The 18,340-nt window shown below is 37.5% G+C and overlaps 1 protein-coding gene across 1 annotated transcript; it reads right to left on the reverse strand.

Annotated features, from left to right (window-relative positions):
* Positions 1-239: 239 nt before the first annotated feature.
* capn3a (calpain 3a, (p94)) lies at positions 240-17,209 on the reverse strand. Its single transcript, XM_057343512.1, has 21 exons — positions 16,355-17,209; positions 13,164-13,233; positions 12,652-12,770; positions 12,433-12,566; positions 11,408-11,576; positions 11,245-11,328; positions 10,004-10,092; positions 7,344-7,421; positions 7,071-7,231; positions 6,801-6,970; positions 6,694-6,705; positions 6,312-6,520; positions 4,639-4,675; positions 3,624-3,737; positions 3,424-3,481; positions 3,278-3,342; positions 3,086-3,154; positions 2,923-3,001; positions 2,714-2,830; positions 1,302-1,360; positions 240-1,155 (listed from the first exon to the last, which is right to left on the reverse strand). The coding sequence occupies exons 1-21, from the start codon at positions 16,604-16,606 to the stop codon at positions 1,129-1,131; spliced, it is 2,172 nt and encodes a 723-aa protein (XP_057199495.1). The 5' UTR covers positions 16,607-17,209; the 3' UTR covers positions 240-1,128.
* Positions 17,210-18,340: the final 1,131 nt, after the last annotated feature.

Raw genomic sequence — 18,340 nt, forward strand, 5'->3', positions numbered from 1 at the left:
CCATCTATATTTGCAACCCTTTTACCTAAACATCTTTTTTGTTTATTGTTAGATAAATTCTAGCTAAAATTCTATTTAGACCCACATTTAAAACAAAAAATATATATAGTTCATGTACAGTATTAATATTAACTAAAAGATAAAAACGTTCGTTTTGAAACTGATATTTTGTCAATTTTCTAAAAATTGTGCCAGCTGCTTATTTGTAATAATGCTGAAAAAATCCAGCATCCAAACTTTTTTGTGTGAAAGCACTTCAACCAAGAACTCCACAATTATTTATTTGGTTTAACAAGTGAAGTCAGTACACTCATTTAAACAAAAGGGTTAGTCTAGTCCATGCCCACAGTATAAAATAAAGACCCTGAACACTGCTGCCATCAGGCAGTCACAAGTTTTGTGTGGCTTTGTGATGATTCTCATCTGGTTTTTACTGTTTCTTATTTTTAACAAGTCTCTGGAAAAATCATTTGTAAAGGGGGTGGGAATGAGTTTAATAGCCCTGATCTACGTGGTCCGCTCGTTCTTGGGTTTATTTATTTTTTTATTAAATGGGATTCAAGTAAACTGGATGCAAAAAAAGTTTTACGACTGAGAAACCAGTGCCACTGATAAAAGTAAATGCAAAGTGGACCATTAGGATTACTAAGAAATTATAAGGTGAGATATGGAAACTGCTATTTAGTACGAACTTATGACATAAAGGCCCACTTGTGATGCTTGTGAGGTAAATGCTTCCTGTAACACATAACAGACACTGAATCATCACTTATCATGTGAAAAGCATGTTGTACTGTATGAGGAATTGAGACAGAATACTGGTAACCATGTTGAAAATTAATCAAGTGACTTGTGTACAATGACCCTGAAATGTGTCTTTCACATCCTGACTAAAAAGTGATAGCAATGACTGATGTGGTTGGCTCGCATGTTGGTTTCATCCATCATGTCGCCCCAGTACATAACAGAATTGGTAATAATGTTTAAAGAATGAGACATTAGCTGATGGTCAGTGTGGGCTGAGGTACAGAGAAAGAGGTAACAGTAGTCTGGCACATTGAGTGATGAGGTAAGAGCTGGTGGTTCTGGTCCTTGCTGAGGTCAGGCTCACCTGGATCCACAGATGATTTATGCATACATGGTTAGCTGGAGCCACTGTTCAATTGGAGAAATCAAAATATCTATTTAATATTTTGTAATCCAACTAAGCAACAGCTTCAAATTATCATCAAATTTATTTTCGAAGAAATCCCTTTGGACAGTTTTAGCACGTCTTAGATGTCCAAATGCTGTCTACTCACCTCCAGTACATTAAGTCTAATGGTGCCATCTCCATCTTTATCAAAGGCCTGGAATGCTCCTGAAACAAGAAAGGTTGACTTCATACATTACAATGTTTACATTTATGAATTTGTCAGATGCTTCAAAGTGCGTTCAAGTTATTCCTCATCGAGTCTCGCGTAGCCAGACCATCGTACTGAAGGTCTGGATGCTTTCGTCGCTTTCTTTGGCCAAGGCCCGCCCAAGAGGCCAAACGACTGACAGGTAAAGCAACCAATCACGTTTCGTTTTGTGCCACGTCATGTTTAGAGGCTTGGAAATGTCCCCGAAGTAACAGACCGGTGTACATTCACGAACGTGTCAAAAGTAAACAGCCAACAACGATTATAAGTTTATGCCTTGAACCTTGCATACTTTTAAGAATTAAGCGTTTAGTCAATCGTGATGAATTCTTATTGCAACCGTTGTAAACCGTTGCAGCTTACTTCTTAGATCAGATGGCTTCGTGTGGTTTCCAGGTGGACCGTTAAAGAACGTGACACGCACGTTTCCCGGAAATCCTGTGCAATTCAACCAATCAGATGACGACTTTGAACGTGTTGAAGTGTTTCCAGAAAAGTGTACCTTATGCATCAGAAGTTTAGCCAATGGTCCGTGGGCGTGACTTCTGAGGCTGAGACTATTCCTTATCAGTTGTGTTGCTAACTCTTTACTAACTATGTGGAACATATATTTTCTTGTTTGCTTATTTAGTTTTTAATTTATATTTATTTTGCACTTATCTTTAAGCCTATAACATTCAACTCAGTTTTCTATTCAAACAATAAGTAGGAATTCCAATCTGGGAAAACTTTACAATAAGGTTTAGTTTGTTAACATTAGTAAATGCATTAGTTAACATAAGCTAACAATGAGCAAAATAGTTTTTTTATGCATTTATTAATCTTTGTTAATTTTGGTTAATGTCAATACAACTTTTAACATGAATACAGTAAATGTTACGAGGTAAAAAAAATCTCATAAAAATTCAGGTTTTTTTCGGCTGCTGGGGCACCAGTAAAGTACCATACAATAACAGTTTGTCACGTAAAATTGTGTGTTTTCATGTTTTTCTTGTAAATTTGCAGTATTTTTCTGTAATTTGACGTTTTTACCGTAATCCAAAAATAAAAGATCTGGTTAAAAATTTTTCCGGTAGATGGGGGACCGGTAAAATACTGTAAATTTTTACATAAAATTATGTTTTTCTTTTTTTACAGTCTTTTTCTGTAATTTGCTGTTTTTTTACCGTATTTAAAAAAGTCTGTAAAAACTTTTTTTTACAGAGTGTGTAAAATAATTTAGACCAAATGGCATAGGTTTCTAAGAATGACAATGTTACGTTTTACTGTACAAATGTCTGATACACCTATTAATTAGATCAATGACTTACTGAACATTCCCTCCAGTCGAACAAGACAGCTGATGAAACTGTCAAAGTCGACGTTCATGTTCTCATTGGCGTAACGCATGGAGATGACGTCATACAGCTGGTTATTCAGACGGAACCCTGAATGGCACATAAGACACGTGACTTTACAGTGACAGGTTTATCAGAGTTCAGCATGACATAAACAGCATCAGCAAACCTTCTAAAATTACCTGCATCATTGATGGCATTTCTCATCTCATAGCTGCTGATTGTACCAGCATGATCAAAGTCATAGCGCTTGAAGATTCCCTACAGAGACAATTGATGTCAATGTGTGTAACAAACTGTTGCTTTATTTACAGTATATAGAACAGAATGGGGACCCGTTCAAACCTGCCACTGTTTGATTTTATTCCATAAGTGTCTAAACTCTTGTAGATTAAGTCTTCCTGTTCCGTCCATCTGTAGGATTAGGATTAAGAAAGCATTGCCTATATTATTAGACAGCGTTACTGCTGTTTATATCCCAAATGTGAGAGGGGATGAGAGAGAATATCACTTTCAAAAGCTTAATACAAAGGATACGTCCATGAGGGCGATCATGCTTCTACAATTCTCCTGACTAAAGCCTTCGGTGTGTATGTCCTTATCTGTGAATAAGATAGTTCCTTTAAAACAGAATGCAAATAAAACATGAAATACAAATAAAATGATCACGCAAAGATACTTACAATGAGTAAGTAACTTTTTCAAAACATCTTTGAGCTCATTGGCTGAGATTTCCATTTGCTGTAAGATATACATAGAAAAGAGAAGACTAATGTTGTATTCATTGCACAGTCATTGTTGCAGATATTAAACTGTTGTGATGTTGTTGCCACTGTTACCGCTGGCATGGCCATTTACGGTCCCACCCCACCACCATACTCACACTCCCCCCAGCGCTCACTGGCTCCCCAGTACTCACGTCCCCTGCGATCTGCTGGAAGATGGACAGGAACTGCTGGTCCTCTTCACTTTCCTCCCCAGTGGAAGCTGGAGCCGGCTAAATGAACGTGACGGTTATAAATAAAGTGAAGTCGATCTAAGCCTTTACAGAGAAATGATGTGAATACTACAGTATGTACGTACTGCTTACATTGTATACCATCATTAATCGAGGCAACCTGTCTCTTTAAAAAAAAGTCGGTAACACTTTATGTTTGTATTTTGTTTGTAAATGCATTATGAACTAACAATGACAAATATAGTTTTTCAGCATGTATTAATATTTGTTGATAATAATGGCAATACAATTATGTTAATTAATATTAACTAATGTCAACAGATGCTATTTTAGATTTTAAAAAAATATTTGTGAATGCCAAAATGAACAAACTAAGATTATAAAATGGTGTCAAAGTTAGCTAATGCATTAACTAATGTTAATAAAAACACAAATTCTTCACAAGCATTCTGTCATCTTAGAAACATCTCTTAACATCTCTAAAATATGCTGAGAAATTTATTCATGCATTTATGACATCACGGATAGATTACTGTAATTTAAAATTGACTTGACAACCCTTTTTGAAAAGAAAATATTAAAAATATATGTGGAAAGCTTCTTTACCAGTAGGTAGCACTCAGCATTAACAGCGCAAAGGTCATGGGTTTGAGGGAACGCACATGCTGATAAAATGTATAGCCTGAATGTACTGTACTTTAAGTTGCTTTGGGAAAAAGTGTCTGCCAGATGTCAATGTAAATAAAAAGTCATATCATTGTTAGAGGTGTCATTTAAGTTTAAGAAACACAAACAGTGCAGGATGAATTATGCACCAATGTTACAACTACTATAGAATTACTATAGTAACCGTAATGCTTGCCTTTATAAGTGCATGTACACAATGATCTCAGTTTTCACAACATTTAATTTCACGATTCATAGATGTTCAAGCACTTACCACTGGATGATCAGCTTCAATCCTGTTCTCTATCTCCCTGAGAAAACAATAAACACTGGTCACCAGAGCACAAAAAAACTGAATTCTGAGCTTTTTTGAGGATATTCATCTTTCGTTTTCCTCACATTTGATCTTCATGGCTTCGTGGTATAGACAGTGTGTACATTCGTATGTTTGGCATTTTTGATAAATACCAAAAAACAAATCCTTATTCTGCTTACATATGTGTTTTCTTCTATGCCATCTGAGTGTATACATACTTATACATACATTTGAACTATTATTATATTAAAATATTGGTATTGGTTTTACATTTTCTGCTCTTATACAATGTAATTAAACATGTTAAAATGCTCCGACTGAACTCGTATTGGCCTAATCATAATAATAATCAAATTAATAATAATAATTAATATTAAAATCATAATAATACAAATCAAAACATTTCATTTATGTGTGGGTCTTTCGATTTGTAAATAATCATAGTACTGTCACTACTCTTTACGCTTATTATGTGAAAATGTAATCATTTGATTATTACAGGCACAGTAATACATTTACATTTAGGCCACATTAAGAAACTGGAAATTATGCTAAAAAGCTGTGCTATGACATCATCCTTATTATTCTTATTTTTCAGAACTTTAGACTCCAGCTTGAAACTGCAGCATCAGTAGCTTCCCCAGAGACCATCATCAGTCCTTTGCATGCTTCTTTGTGCATCACATTGGATCAGAACTGAAAGGAAATGTTTACCAGAGGGTCCCAATATGTGCTGTTGCTTGTCCTAAAAAAGATTCCATTACAGCCTCGAACTGGGGCCGATTTCTTCCAGCTCTACAAATCAAATTGTCGGAAAAAATGTTGTCCCTTGTGTTTTTTCACTTCTCCTCACTAAAGTGTGACTATTAAAAACCTTCTGCTAATATAACTATAGTGCTTGTATAACGTGTCTGTTCCTTTGGGACTGTTTGTTCGTCCTGGCCTGCAGGGGTCGCTCTTCTCCTGCCAGGTGCCTTCAGATAGACCACATTATGGACTCTGGTTGCTCCAGGCCTGTAGAGGTCAACATTGCCTCCTTCTACATCTCATCATTACCGGATTGTCTACACCTGTGTTTGACACTTTATAAGTGTGTTTGTTCCCTGCCTTTTTTGTTCAGTCTTGATCCGTTTACCCCTCGTTTCCTGTTGTGAGCAGTATGGTGTTAAGTGTTATACTTATGTTGAGTTTTTTAGACCCCCGAGTCTTTAAGTTTTTTTGTCTACTTATTAAAGTTTTTTCCATTTCTGATGACTTACGCCTCTGGACTATCTATCTTCTGCAATTGGGTTTAAAGCCCTTGGAACTAGCTCAGTGAGCTACACCTCAACTCTTGCATGCCAGGGACCCGGGTTTGATCCCCTCTCCAGGCAACCCATCACAGCTTGTATATTAAATGTAAATACATTTTAGTCAAGCACATACTGACTTATTTCTAAACTTATGTTGAAAAGTTGTCATGAGTGTTAACGGCTGCTTTCAAGCCAGATGTTTCAGAAGTTGTTCACCTATGATGTGATTTAAAGGGACATACAACTACATACCTACAGACATCCGGCAAACGCAGAAAAATCAGTAAAACGCTATCTGACATCGCTGTACAGTAAAAATGTCCTTATTCTTTCACTCACTCAGAGGTGTTCCTCTTTTCAGAGAAGACACGGAGGATAAATTCGCCTTCCTGGTGGGGCTCGTAGGTGGAGGGAACAATGACGTACTCTCCAGGACTCAGGCTGAAACGCTGCGTCACCTCTCGCAGGTTGATGTAAGCCTTGGAACGGGCCTTGGAGCTGTTGGACATGAAGAAGTCCTTCTGCATGTGCTGCTTGTTTCCATGCATCTGAGAAAGAAAAGTGAATCTGATTGGCCATGATGGAGCTTATAAATTCTGTCGATAAACAGTTCTAAAAAATCATAGAAACTTTGGAAGGTATGAATGCACAGAGGAATATACACAAGCCTTGAACAGAAATCTGAAAGGGCTCCAAAAAATTTGTCTTTGCATTTTCATACCTCCTTCGGCACCTGTGGAGACATGGAAACAGTTAAAATGGCATTACATGCGGTCAACATGGTTATATCACTATTTGTTTATGTGTTTGTTATCAATGTCAATGTACCTCATAGATGGAAAATCCAATAGTGAAGAGATTCGCACCCAACTTGCGTTCTCGACGTCTGTTTTTCTGCATCAAAGCAACCACGAAAGTGCAGGCTATTTCATCGTCCTCTGGATCATCATCTTCCTCGTGAAGACGCAGGCGGTATTGAGGGTTTGTCCAGAATGTCTCTGTAGTAGTCCACACAAATAAAGAACAATACATTTTTATAACTAAAAGACATGCAAGACCGCAGACAAATGTGCAGTAATATATTTACGTAATACTTACCGGGATAATTTCTGCATCCTCCAGCGGAGCAGCCCTTTAGCCAGCGTCCCTCATTCACAGACACTGTCCATTTGTGTAACTTATCGTCCTCAAGAGCGTCAGGGGTCAAGTTGCAGATCTCAATCTTGGTGTAATTTTTCTTAAAATCCTCAAATGACATCCTTCACATAATAGAAGTTACTTTTTAAGCAATAAGGCATGAGAGGATGCGCTATATTCACAATACCTACACAACTGTTAGAACACACTCAAAATACTTTCACTTTAACTAACCAGAATTCTCCGTCTTCTGCATTCTGTTGCTGGAGTTTCTCCCTTTCTGATTTAGGGATGGTTTCCCACTCTTTTGAACTAAGGGAAATAATTTAGTGGAATGAGTTTTGTTAAAATATGATATTTTTTTCAAAAGGGTTTAAAGTCTACATGAACGGAAGTCACAAACGACTTCATTATTTCTCAGTGAAATAGAATTTTAAAAGAGAAAAATGGAGGGAGTAGCTTGATACGATGTATAAAAGGCCATTCAGAAATGTAACTAGCAGCAGACTGACAGTTGAAGAGAGGAGTTAAAGGGATACTTTACTACCAAATCAAAATTTCCTCATGTTTTACTCACCCTCAAGGCATCCTAACTGAATATGGTTTTCTTCTTGATGTATAATGCAATCGGAGTTATAATACAACATATCATTTTACTTCCAAGCGGGAGAATGGGAGTGAATTGGTGTTGACTTTTTGAAGCTCCAAAAAGTGTATCCATCGTTCAAAAAACTGCTCGACACGGCTCTGTCGTATTAACAAAAGTCTATCCTATTGGAACATTACATTTACATTTAGTCATTTAGCAGACACTTATATCTAAAGTGACTAACAGAGAGTAATAAAGCGATATGTCATACAGGAGCATTAATACAATAGGTGCTAATACAAAGTTACTAGTTTCAACAAAAGCCAGAACAATAACTATTGAGAGAAAGAGAGAGGGTTATTTTCTTCTTCTTTTCATTTGTCTGTCAAGTATTCACAGAAGAGATGGGTTTTAAGTAGTTTTTTTGAATGTTGTGAGAGATGTGGTTGACCGGACTGAGTTAGGAAGAATGTTCAACCAAGAAGGAGTTGTGAAGGAGAATGAGTGGGAAAGCGATTTACTGCCCTTTTGAGAAGGCAATACAAGACGCCGCTCGTTTGCTGAACGCAGGGTTCTTGATGGGGTGTAGGAGTGTAGGAGGGTGTGAAAGTTTGCCGGTGCAGATCCAGTGATAGTCCTGTAGGCAAGCATTAGTGACTTGAATCTGATACGGGCTTCAACCGGTATCCAGTTGAGAGAGATGAAAAGGGGTGTCACATGAGCCCTTTTGGGCTGTTGGAAGATGAGGCGTGCTGCTGCATTCTGAACCAGCTGGAGTGATTTGATAGCCTTTGCAGGAAGACGAGCAAGGAGAGCATTGCAGTAGTCCAACCTTGAGATTACAAGGGCCTGGACAAGGAGTTGTGCCGCATGCTCAGTGAGATAGGGTCTAACATTTCTAATGTTGAATAAGGCATATCGGCATGACCGCGTTGTCTTTGAAATGTGATCATTGAAGGACAGCTGTTCATCAAATATGACTCCGAGGTTCCTGGCCGTTTTGGATGGAGTGATTGTGGTATTGCCATGTTGGATGGTGAGATCGTGTTGCACTGTGGGGTGTGCCGGAAATACGAGTAGTTATGTCTTGGCAGTGTTCAGCTGGAGGTGATGCTCTTTCATCCAAGCTGAGATGTCTTCTAGGCAGGCTGTAATGCAAGCTGCTACGGTGGTATCGTCTGGGTAAGTTTGAGATGTAAATGGGTGTCATCAGCATAACAGTGATAGGAGAAGCCGTGTGCCTGTATGATGGGTCCCAAGGATGTGGATGTGTAAATGGAAAAAAGCAGCAGTCCAAGCACCGATCCCTGAGGGACCCCAGTGATCATGTGGTGAGCAGTGGCCAGCGAGCCCCTCCATGACACCCTGAAGGATCTGCCGGAGAGGTAGGATATGAACCTAGCGGAGAGGAGCCTGAGATTCCTAGAGATGACAGGGTAGCTAGCAGTATCTGGTTATTGACAGTGTCGAAAGCTGCAGATAAGTCTAGCAGGGTCAGGACCGAGGAATTAGATTCCGCCTTGGCTAGCCGCAGTGCTTATGTGACCGATAGCAGTGCAGTCTCAGTGGAGTGGTTTGTTTTGAAGCCGGACGGCTTATTATCCAGTAGTTTATTCTGGGATAGGTAGGAAGACACCTGGTTGAAAACTGCCAATGTGGGTTTCTTAAGTAGAGGCTTGACCTGGGCCTGTTTGAATGTGGATGGAACAAAACGAAAAATAAAGCGTTCATCACCGGAAATACTAGCCTCTGGTTCACACGCATTCAAGAGATGACGGAAGCTAGACATCGACATTAATAGCGCTGTCAATATGGATATTTCTCTTAAACAAGCGCATCGATTCGCTTCAGAAGACCTTTGTTAAGACCACGGAGCCATGTCGAGCTGTTCTTTGATCAATGGATGCACTTTTTGGAGCTTCAAAAAGTCAACACCCATTCACTCTCATTCTACCGCTTGGAAGTAAAATGATATGTGATATAATAACTCCGACTGCATTATTCTTCAAGAAGAGAACCAAATTCAGTTAGAATCGCTTGAGGGTGAGTAAAACATGGGGAAATTTTGATTTGGTAGTAAACTATCCCTTTAATAGATGTTCTGCCCAAACTGCCAAACTGATGTCATCAGAGAAGGATTGCCTCTCCAGAGCAAGTGTACATTTTAAGATTTTGATTAAAGACTGTTTCTGAGGATTGACTTGGATTGACGGATAAATTGGTTACAACAATACTAGTAATGTGCGCTACCAAAGTAATTTGGCTCAAATTTGGTTTTATGGGGACTTTAAATGCAGTCACTCACTTATCACTCCATGGTCCGTTCCATTCGATTTGACCCCAGGGATTACGTATACGAACCAGACGTACTTTAGATTCCTTTTGCTGTTTACACTATAGACACAAATCATCACATCATTAAAGAACTTCAGGATGGTGACTCTTAGGAAGTGCTTACTCTACACTTCACTACACTTACATTTAATTAAGGAAGAACTCACACAAAATGAAAAATGATTGTTAATCCTTGTGTTTTGGAACTTGAATGACTTCTCTTCTGCATTACAAACCTTTTCAAAGAAAATCCTTTCTATTATTTCCATATAGTTCAAGAATAGGAAGTCCTCTATGGGGTATGTATAACAATACACAATACTGGGTACACAATATGATTATATCACAGTGTTTTAAATACAATTTAAAAATATAACATTAATAAATTACAATATCATGTAAGGTTTAATTGAACCTGGGTGTAAATGAATTAAAATTAAACCAATGTGTTACTAAAATACATTGAAATTTTAACAAAATTTAAATTCAGAAAATAATTAATAAAGCTGAACTCCAGTATAATGAATACTTTTATTATTATGTTGGAATGCTTGATTCTGATTGGCAAGTCGCGACATTTCCCAGATAACAACCTCTCAAAACTAATAACACACGGTAACCTGGATGCAGCAAATCATATTGACAGTTTTTTGACAAATAAAATATAAATATGTCTTTTAATAACATATACTGTATCACATTATATTTACAAATGATTAAACCAAATTGCCTGTTCGTTACATTTGAATGTCATTTCTTACCTTAAAACCAAAAGTAAATGGCTTTTCCTTGCGGAAGGTCTGAATTCTGTAAAAATTAGCTAATAAAATATCCAGTGTCCAAATATCCATCATGTCCAGTTTTCTCTCATGTGCCAAGTAGCCTTGTAATAAGCAGGATAATGTACAAGCAGCCGGCTGTTATCGCGAAATAAGCCCCGTCAGTGTGATACAAGACCCTTCACGTCGGGTCCTGATCACACTGTTGGGCTTATTTCTGCAATAAAAACCGGCTCCCTGTACATTATCCCTTACATATCAGTACCCCCTGCTCTGAAACGGACCACTAAAGCCACATGAACAACAAAAATGTAAATGTTTCTTACACAATACTATTGCATGGCTTTAGAAAATATGGAATCAATGACGCTTTGGTGTGTTTTTTGGAACTGCCGCAGTGATCTATTTCTTTAAGTTAAAACAGAAGTAATACCTCCTCTACAGCAGTCACAGAGTAGGCATGGCCCTTCACAAGCCCTGTTGTAGTGCGGGTTTCAAAGCGGGCTGGAACCAGGGACTGTAGATCAAGCATGACATGGCTTCACAATCATACAAAATATTGGGATCCGTGAGTAAAATTTTTAAGTAAAACTTACATCAATGGAGCAGCCCATGAGGGAGCCTCTCTCCAGACCTTTCTGCATGATCTTATACAGCTGTTTGGGTGCCTCCTTCATTTCATAAAATTCAGTAACACCTCCAGTGAAGTCTTCCATTCCCTCAGCAGTGTTCCCACCCTTAAGAGCCTCATAGGAACCATGAAGCCTGAACAACAAGACACAAACTACAACTGTCAGAAATTTAGTTGCCAAGTTCTTGTTTTACTTTCATTGTTATATAAGCTAATGTAGTTAACCTGCATAAGCCTTGACTCAAAAAGGCGTTAAAAAGAAATGTTTTACAATTGCTTTGTTTTGCAGTTAATGCACTTACAGTGTACTTATAGTGCCCTGCCTATACCCAACAAAATATTGTAACTAGATGTACTTATATGGATTTGGATGGGTTCAGGGTTATGATTAGGGTACCTAAATATAGCATGTACCAAGGTTGTTATATTTTCTTACAATTAAAACTATTAAAGTATTTGTGTACATTTTTTCGGCAGCTGGTGCGCCAGAAATAACCGTAAAAATATTTTTGCTTTCTGTAATTTAACTATTCGTGACCGTATTACAAATATTACATGAAAATACTGTAAATGAAACAGTATAATTTGGAAAAATTACACTTGAAAATCTGTAAAAAGAAAAACAATAAAATTCTGTAAAACATTTTTTTTACAGTGATTAAAATTAAGCTAAAATTGACAAGAAAACTAGAAATATAAAAGTAAAATTCAAAATCATAATAAAACTACAGTAAAACGGAAAACTATAATAATTCTGAAATGTACAACAGGACTGTAAATAAGTGCTACCAGAATATCTAATAATATCTTATAATTATTTCAAACATAATTATGTTAAAGATCATACAGATTTTTATTGTGCTAACGTTAATAAAATAAGCATGTTTTTGACTGATTCAACCGTTACTTGGTTAGTTCTTGTTATTGTTTACTGTGACCAAGACGATGGCCTTTGCAATGTCATTGTCTTCGATTTGCACAGACACTTACTTGGCATAAGCTTTTTCCAAGAGAGCGCTCCAGAATTCATTCCTCTCAGCAGATTTAGTGAACACCAGCTGGTTGTTAATAGTGGGAATGCAGTCATCAACGACAACGTCCATCCAGTCTCCATAACGCCAAAACTGAATAGTAACATTTGTGATTGTTAAGAATCGCCATTTAAATTAAGGATTTATAAAGATTGTATGTTTGTTAAACAACACTGACTTGGAAATGAAAAATTCCAGCATAGCCCTCTGAGAAACTTTGCTCTTGAGGTATAACACGATACAGCAGCTTCTCATTTAGAGTTAGACATGCGATAGCTGCAAGCAACCAGCAGTCTCCTACAGACACAGAAACATCATCAGAGATTGCTTATACATACTTATAACATTTAGCCTACTATTAGTACTAAATACAAGAGCCCACACTGCTGACCTCAGCGTTTTTATATTGTCTGGGGGAACGTGCCAGTTTGGTAATCTACTCTTTGCATTAGCAACCTTTGTGTCTCTGCTCTCCATGTGTGAGACAGAACAATGGGAAGAGCTGTAGTTGGATTCCCTTCCAACAGAGTAAACAATACAGAGGTGTCCCCACTGGATATAAGCCTATATGCAGGGGTCAGAGAGAGGTACCCGCTGCCATAAAGCTGCACTGTGACCTTAAATATACTCTGTACTGACCCCAGAGACAAAAAGTGAGTAATGTGATGTAATGTACAGTGATAATCTTACCCAGATCGCCCTGGCAGATATCTGTCCTGCTAGCACCTCCAACAATGAACTGTGGATTTTCACATATCTCCTGCAGGACACATCATCAAAAACGTTTATGTATCTTAACTCGCTATAAATTACAAACAGTCAAGGCATGGAAAGATACATAGACTAGAGGAGACAGACAGAGGTGTGTTCAGTATCATCCTGGGATGCTTTTTAAACACTATTGACAGAGTTCCCATCTATTTAAGGCTCTTGCTGGCTGTTTTTTATTACTTTGTCCAGTAATAATTTATAAATACTGTATATATATTAGTGCTGTCAATCGATTAAAAAAATTAATCAGATTAATCACACATTTTTTATGTGATTAATCACGATTAATCGCACACAACTATTATATTTTAAAATATACTTTTACATTTTAATAATTTCACATTTAATCTTCAAATTGATGTAGAAACAACATATTTCTTTAACAGCATCATTTTATGAAAGCTAACATTTTGATATTAGTATTGTAACTGATGTCTCTATTAAATTGATTATTTTAACATTAATTATAGCCATTCAACAGTATAACTGAGAGCTCATGTAGGAAATTGAAGGACACTTCACAGTCTTTAATGCTAAATTATAAATTAAATGCAGAAGAATTCTCATTAAAGCTATAAAATCACATTGATTTCTTCTTTTATTTTGTTCTTTGATTAACATTAGTGACAGGAGTCACAGCAGCACGTTTAAGAACGTGGCCCCTTTAAGAGCTGTCTTAGTACGCAGATCTGACCGTCACCGCACTCCCATTTTCACAACTCTTTGCATTCATTTAAGATTTTATTTTACACTTTGAAGTCTGTTTTAATCCATTCAAGCAGAAAGAGAACTTAACACGGATGCGCTGTCTGACAGAGATTCACCGACGCAGCCGTTACTGTACACACAGACTGGACCTCTCGTTGCGTTTTGCTGCGTCCCACAGTTTAGAAGCTTGTCTATCTTCATTGAACGCGTCAAAGCAACTGTTTCAAATCGCGCTTAAGTGTTTTTAAAAGCCTGTACACGAATAGAAGCGTGATTACATAATGTAACGCTAGATGAAGGATGTAAAAAACAAACGGATGCTGCGTTAATTGCGATAAATATTTTCTCACGCGTTAATTTGAAAAAATTAATCGCATGCGTTAACGCGTTAACGTTGACAGCCCTAATACAATATATATATATATATATATATATATATATATATATATATATATATATATATATATATATATATACATATATGTGTGTGTATATATATATATATATATGTATTATATATTTAATGAGAGTGTGGTGGTTGGGTCTTAGGGAATTGTTTTTTAGTTATCTATAAAAAAAATTTTTTTTTTGACTCAAGACTTTTAAATTTATTGAAGATGTTTAAGATGTTTTTCACTCACATTATTGATTTTGCGGTAAACTTTATATTAAAGTTGCATTTGTTCACTTTTAGCTATTAGCTAGTCCATTAGCTAGCATAAATTGTCACATGAACAATACTTCTACAGCATTTATTAATGTTAGTTCATGTTCATTTTAGCATTTACAAATACGTTTTTCCAATCAAAAGATTAACATTTTAATGCATGTTAACACATAATTACTGCACAATAAACTAATATGTACAATTGTATTGACATTAAATATCACAGATGAATAAATGCTAAAAAATATGATGCTCATTGTTAGCTTGTGTTAGTTAATGCATTTACTATTGTTAACATTATTGAAGTGTTACCGTTTTTTAACAAATGTGATTTAACAGTGGTAAATGACAAATATTAACCATAGACTATATGTTGTTGTAATTCAGATACAGTAAACATATTGTAGCTGTCCTTCTGAAACCTTGGATGTCCAAATTCACTGTTTTTCAGGAAACTGTTCTTATTAAATGATTAAATACTGTGATGTCCAAGTTGACAATATGTTTCACTGTACAGTATACTGTAAATATTTGCAAAACCCAGTGACAAACAGAAAGGGTGACGAGTAATAATGATCTATGGCAAAACATTTTTTATCACTAAATATGGAGATACTAGGTTTCAAAAGGACAGTAGCGATCTGCATTATATTTTTTCCATAGGTTTTTATGACATATTGATTTAAAAACGGAATAATTCTGTGGGTCCACTAGACCCGTGACCATTGGCCATGTAACAAAAACATAAACACAATGCAAGGGTTAATGTTAGCACAATTATATTTTCCTCCACTATCCTAAACATTCAGGTTTTAAAGACCATGAAAAACAAGTCAAGTGACCCTTAACCTTTGACCAGTAGTGTACAAGCTAATAAAGAATTTCAAGATTTAAATCTTACAACGTTTTGGAGAGTTTTAAAGTAAATTTCATTGGTTGCTTTAATTGATCCATAATATTTTTGCTAGAGTATTATCCAAATAAACTTACAGGACATTCAAGGTCCTCTTGTCAGGGCTTGGCGTGGGGAAGAACCCAAATGCAGGCAGGCGGGATTGAAGGGGTTAACAAAGACTTTTATTAAATAATAAACACGATAAACAGGAAACCAAAAACCCCACAATGGGGAAAAAACGGACACGGTAACAAAACAAGAATACAAACAAAAGACTTCCCACGATGGGGCAAAACTTGAAAATAACAAAACAAACTTACGACACAATGTCACAAAACAAGGCAAGGGAATCCACAGTCAATTTAAGCCAAGGGACGGGAACCACGAGAAGACAAGGCACATACACAACGTCAAGCATATACATACACACCGTCAAGCATATACATACACACCGTCAAGCATATACATACACAAACCACGAGCACAGGACAAAGAAACACGAGGGCATTTATAGGGGAACAAACAAAGGGAGATAACGAGGAGCAGGTGAGAAACATAAGACACGGCAGGGAGGCAATACATGAAACGAGAGGGGCGGGGCCAATGACAAGACACGAGAAAGCACATGAGATGTCAAAACATAAACAGCTCATGGCTTTCTCACATAAAACCTAAGGGCTCTGTCCCGATCCTGCCACACGACTAGAAGTTCAGAAACAAGAAGGCAGGAACGTGACACCTCTACCCTTGATCAGTTCACAGAGTGACCTTGGCATTGGTCAAGATATAGGAACACTATAGTCCCAATCCACTTGTCCCTAAAGGTCCTCTCCCTCCTACCTTGGGCCGCTTCCAGACGATGTTCTTGACTTTGCTGGATTTGGGGCCCAACTCTTTGTAGCCAAGAGACTCCACAGTAGCAGGAAAGGTTTCATCCTCGAAAAGCGTTTTCTTCTGCAGATACTCCTGTCTGAGGACATTGTAGTCCTGACCGCTGAAGCGGATGGGTTTGCTCAACGATCCTTCTCCATCTCTTCTCTCTCGCTCCCGGATTAACCGGTCGCAAAAGAAACCAGATGGTGTATAGGGCATCTCACGTCTCGCTGGGATAGTGTTTTTATAAAGATTGAAAACTGCCTTTTGCCCCCACCACTTAAGTCTTGCAAACCAAAAATCCCTGGCATAAATTCAAACAGCTGACCTCTGATTGGTTGTCCGGTTATATGACACACCTTTCATGTGGTCATGGAGTTAGAGGAAGTGCAAACACACTTCTTTTAGCAATATGCAAGCAAACACACACACATTACATACCTACATACATACACAAACTGCAACAGTCTTCTCTTTGGGTCGCTTCCATTGGCTGAAAAACAATGAGCGTTTGGTGATAGTTGTGCTCACGTACCGTCATTGTAGGGCCACACAAAGGAGAGCTTCCAGCCAAAGAGAGGCCAGTGAGATGGCCTGCCTCAGCAGAAGGCATTCACAGCCTCTAAATCTGTTCTCAATGGAGTTCAGCATTAAGCACTCTCAGCATAACTACAGTGGGCTTATCCTTACTTCACAAACATATCGTTTAAATTGGATGTTTCAAAGTTTTGCGTTTGCCAAAGTATTACCTTAAGACATTGCACTGTCATTGCAAGAATTTATATTTTAGTCACATTTTTACATGAATTTTTTGGAGACAAAGGAGACTGGCCACAGTCAGGCCTGTGTGAAACTGAAACAAAGTGTAGCATAAGGTCACTGACAGTCAGCTAAGAAAATAACTATAGGCAAATGTCAACCTTAGGATGAACCTTAGGATCCTAATTCATCATAGGTGAGATATCAATAATAGGTGGTTTAAATACCCAATTCAAGTCTCTCTCAAAGTCTCTTAAAGCATTTTTTTTTGTATTTTAAAGCAGTTTTCCATAGTCGGGTAAGTGAGTTGTCACATCCATAACTGACTCATATTCCTCATAATGGACACATGAAAATAAATAAAATTCAGCAACTATTTTATGTTCTATAATAAGACAACCCTTCTTTATTTGTTGGGTATTATTGCTTCTGGTTTGTACAATTTAATTCACAGAAATCCAACAAATGATGTCTCTCAAAAACGTGCGTCCTTTTTGTCACATCCATAACTCTCATGGTTCTGCCTCTCTTGTCATGTCTTTCTTGGTCTTGTGGCAGAACCATGGCAGAACCTCTTGTTATGTGTGGAGAGAAGCATATTATTGTCTGTCAAGACATAATATGCGGTCTCTCCGGTGTCTCCTCTCTAAGCCCCGCCCTCTCGTTCCCTCGTTAGCTTCCCCTTAGTGTTTGATCCCTGTCACCTGCCCGTCACCCTCCCTGTGTTATCATCCCTCGTTTGTATTCCCCTATTTAAAGCCTCTGTTTCTTCTATCCCGTGTAGGTACACTGTTCCTCGTATGTTGTTCTATGGTCCTTTTTCAATGTACAGTGGTCCCCGTTCATGTCGCCGTAGTTTCTCGTGTTCCTGCCCTTCGTGTCCTTTTAAAAGTGAGTTTTGCTCGTTTGTGATTAGTTCTCATTTTGCCCCCTTGAGGGAAGTTTTTGTTTCCTTTTTTGAAAAGGAGTCTTTTGTTTATAGTGTTTGTTCCCCCATTGTGGGTTTTTGTTTTATTTAATACATATTTTATGTTAACCCTTTAATTGTTGTCTGCGATTGGGTTCTTCCTCCATACCCGTGACACATAACGCATGAATTTTTCTCTTTTTTAAAATGGATAAACTCGTACTTAAACTGATATTTTTTTAATGTCTCTATCATCAGGGGCTGAATCAATAAATTTGAAATAAAAG

The sequence above is a fragment of the Triplophysa rosa genome, linkage group LG10 (genome assembly GCF_024868665.1).
Source record: "Triplophysa rosa linkage group LG10, Trosa_1v2, whole genome shotgun sequence".
In the NCBI taxonomy this organism is placed as follows: domain Eukaryota; kingdom Metazoa; phylum Chordata; class Actinopteri; order Cypriniformes; family Nemacheilidae; genus Triplophysa; species Triplophysa rosa.